Source organism: Adiantum capillus-veneris, chromosome 25 (genome assembly GCF_014529385.1).
Source record: "Adiantum capillus-veneris isolate H3 chromosome 25, ASM1452938v2, whole genome shotgun sequence".
In the NCBI taxonomy this organism is placed as follows: Eukaryota; Viridiplantae; Streptophyta; class Polypodiopsida; order Polypodiales; family Pteridaceae; genus Adiantum; species Adiantum capillus-veneris.
Window position 1 is genome coordinate 139,140,099 of NC_140955.1, and position 2,846 is coordinate 139,142,944.

The 2,846-nt window shown below is 44.9% G+C and overlaps 1 protein-coding gene across 1 annotated transcript; it reads left to right on the forward strand.

Annotated features, from left to right (window-relative positions):
* Positions 1–968: 968 nt before the first annotated feature.
* On the forward strand, positions 969–1,725 carry LOC147425742 (uncharacterized). Its single transcript, XM_086500107.1, has 2 exons — positions 969–1,573; positions 1,659–1,725. Exons 1-2 carry the CDS (start codon positions 969–971, stop codon positions 1,723–1,725), a joined length of 672 nt encoding a protein of 223 aa, XP_086356233.1.
* Positions 1,726–2,846: the final 1,121 nt, after the last annotated feature.

A 2,846-nucleotide genomic window follows, 5' to 3' on the forward strand; every position in this document is an offset into this window, starting at 1 on the left:
AAGAAAGAGCAATATGATGTTCTAATCGGACACCGGATATACTCAAGAAGAGGCCCTCAAAGTTGTGTATGGCATTACCATAGCACAGGAAGAACAGACAGGAAAGGAGAGGAGGACCAAGAATCGATTCGACAGAGAGCAAAGGTTGGTACCTGAGAAGGCAGAGGATGAGCTTGAAGAGGAGGATGAGCTCTAAGATGAGGATGAAAAAGATATCCAGAAAGTGCATCAACTGTTGCAGCAAATCAAAGCCAGATCAAAGACAATGAAGGACAGCAAAGAAGAAGTGGAAAAGAGAGAAGAGGAGATGGAAACAAAATATGAGAGTGCACTAGAAGAATCAGAGTACCTCAAGGCCTCTCTCCTGGAAGCAGAAAATGAAAGAGATGGACTAATCCTTCAGCTTGCTAATGCTTCAAGAGAGGTGGCCAGTGAACAAGAAGCCAAGGAAAGAATTAATGAGGAATTGGAAGCTGCAAAGGACGAGCTCATTGAGCTTCGAGAAAGGATGGAGCTGCAGGATAGAACAATCCTAAGGCTTATATCCACACCAAGAGCTAGCAGAGAAGGAGTAGATCCAGAGGGAGCAATAATCCGCGGTCTGGAAGATCAAATCCGGAGTTTGCAAAGAGAATTGTGGCTAGAGCAAGTGCAGAGATTTCACATTGCGGAGGGCTCATTGGCTGCCGAAGAACGACTGACATCAGAGACCCAAGCACTGAGAGCAGAGAATGAGGCCCTCCGAAAGCAGCTCCAAGATCTGCAAGACAAAGTGATAAAAGATACAGAGGATCAGCAAGAAGAAACATGCGGGGTAGTTGTGGCTTCCAGAGACTGGGGAAGCCACAACAAGTGAAGATCCAGCCCCTGCACAAGACGAGACCGCAACCTCCAGACTTATCGAGGAGGAGGAGAAAAGATTGCGTGAGCAGATAGAGAAGGCAACAGAGGAGAGTGCAAAGGTGGCCATGGAGTGGGAAAGAAGACTCCTGTTCTCCATTGGACTTCAAGGGGTGGATACTAAGGTGCTGCAAGAACAATGGATGCAACCTACATTACCCCTTCCTCTACTAAATTTTGAAGTGTTGAAGACAAAGAAAAGGATAGAAGAAGAGCAGTATGTCATGCTATACGAAGGCGACATCACAAAAGAGGAGGAATCAAAGAAGATAGTAGACTCCCAGCCGAGATGGAGGAAAGGGTGGTTGACAAAGTATCCAACCTACCTAATTTATTTGGTGGAGGCACCCAAGGAAGTTAGAGAAGATGCAACATTCTGTCCAGTGCCAAGAGTCAAGAGTTGGCAAGAACATGACAGAATCACAGCAAAGAAGCCGAATTGGCTTAATTACCCAAGGATGCCAGGACCGAAGGTGGGAGAGAGAATAAGTAAGGCCTACATGGTGAAAACCCTAACGGGCACCATTAAGCTCTTTATTGGCTCTCCTGACCTTTCGTGTCAAATACTCAAAAAGATTTGCAACACATTATTGGCTTGCATTGAAGTGTTTGCACCGGATAAAGCCACCAGCTCAACATTGTTGTCAATGGCCAAAACAGTCACAGATATGATGTATGATTTAGCCTTGCAGCCATCTCCAAAAGTATTACACCTCTTTTATCAGAGAATCATGTTCATGCCGAGTTTCCACATGCAGGCCTTTCAGGAGGCATTCTATACTAGTTTCTTTACTCATGACAGTAAGATATTTGGCCCTACACTGACTACTGGAAACCTGAGATACGAGTCACATCTCCAGATGCTGAAATCAATGGGACTCCACTAAAGACGAAGCAAGGATGTCATGTCAGGGACGACATGGACGCGGAGGGGGGGAGTGTTGAGCGGAGGACTACACCTAGAAAGTTTTACTCACATTAATATTTTTGTAAACACTTATTGTAATAAATGTCTTTCCAGCATTTCATTTTTGATGGAGCCGACTCATTGTAATTAGCGGAACTCCATTGAGTTTCCAGCTTGTATTCCGCAAGTAGTTACACCTGCTTATGTAATTAGAGTAGAGATGTGTTCACACTTTCAAGGCTGAAGTATAAGAGCCAATTATTGTAAACCTAAGGAAAAGTTTTTTGGGTTTAATCAGGATAAGTTTTGAAGCGACGTGACTGTGTCGGAGAGAAAGTGAGAGAGAGAGAGTCTTATCCTCTTGCTACGCGAGCTACGAAGCCGCCATTGGAGAAGCGACACCGCCATTGTGTTAGCAATGGCGAGAGCTACGCACCGATACCAAGCGTGCGTGCATTCGGCTTCTACGCGAGGTGAGCTCCCACGAGCTTCTATGTGAGTTTTCTCCCCATCTGTGTCGGAATTGAGCGTTCCATATATCGATAGAACCACAGTGAGTAGAGATACACATTAGTATCATCGGAGTCGGAATTGGGTCACCTGAATTTTTCGGCCTGCCTTCATACGCATTTACCACACGGAGTGGTTACAGATTGAGATTATATTGTAGATTCATAGGGTATTGTCCTTACCTAGTGTAGAGACCCCCCTTTGAGTTTGAGGCTGATTCGATGACTTTAGATCATGTTTCGGAAAGCATTTGTTTGTAGTAAGAATTTTGATCATTTGCGTATTTGAGAACTTAGGTTTGATTTCCTTGGTAGTGATTGTCATTAGAAGGTCGAGTACGTGATTTGACACCCACCTATTTGTTTCCATGCGCCTGCGGGTCAAGCTCCGTCCTCGTCTGACATTCTTGTTTGTCAGTTGAGTTCTCGTTATCATAGCCACCGCTAGCGGCGTAACCGCCCTACACCCACATTGGGTGAACCATGTATATCGTGTGTACTCTCTCTCTCTATATATCTACTCTATAATC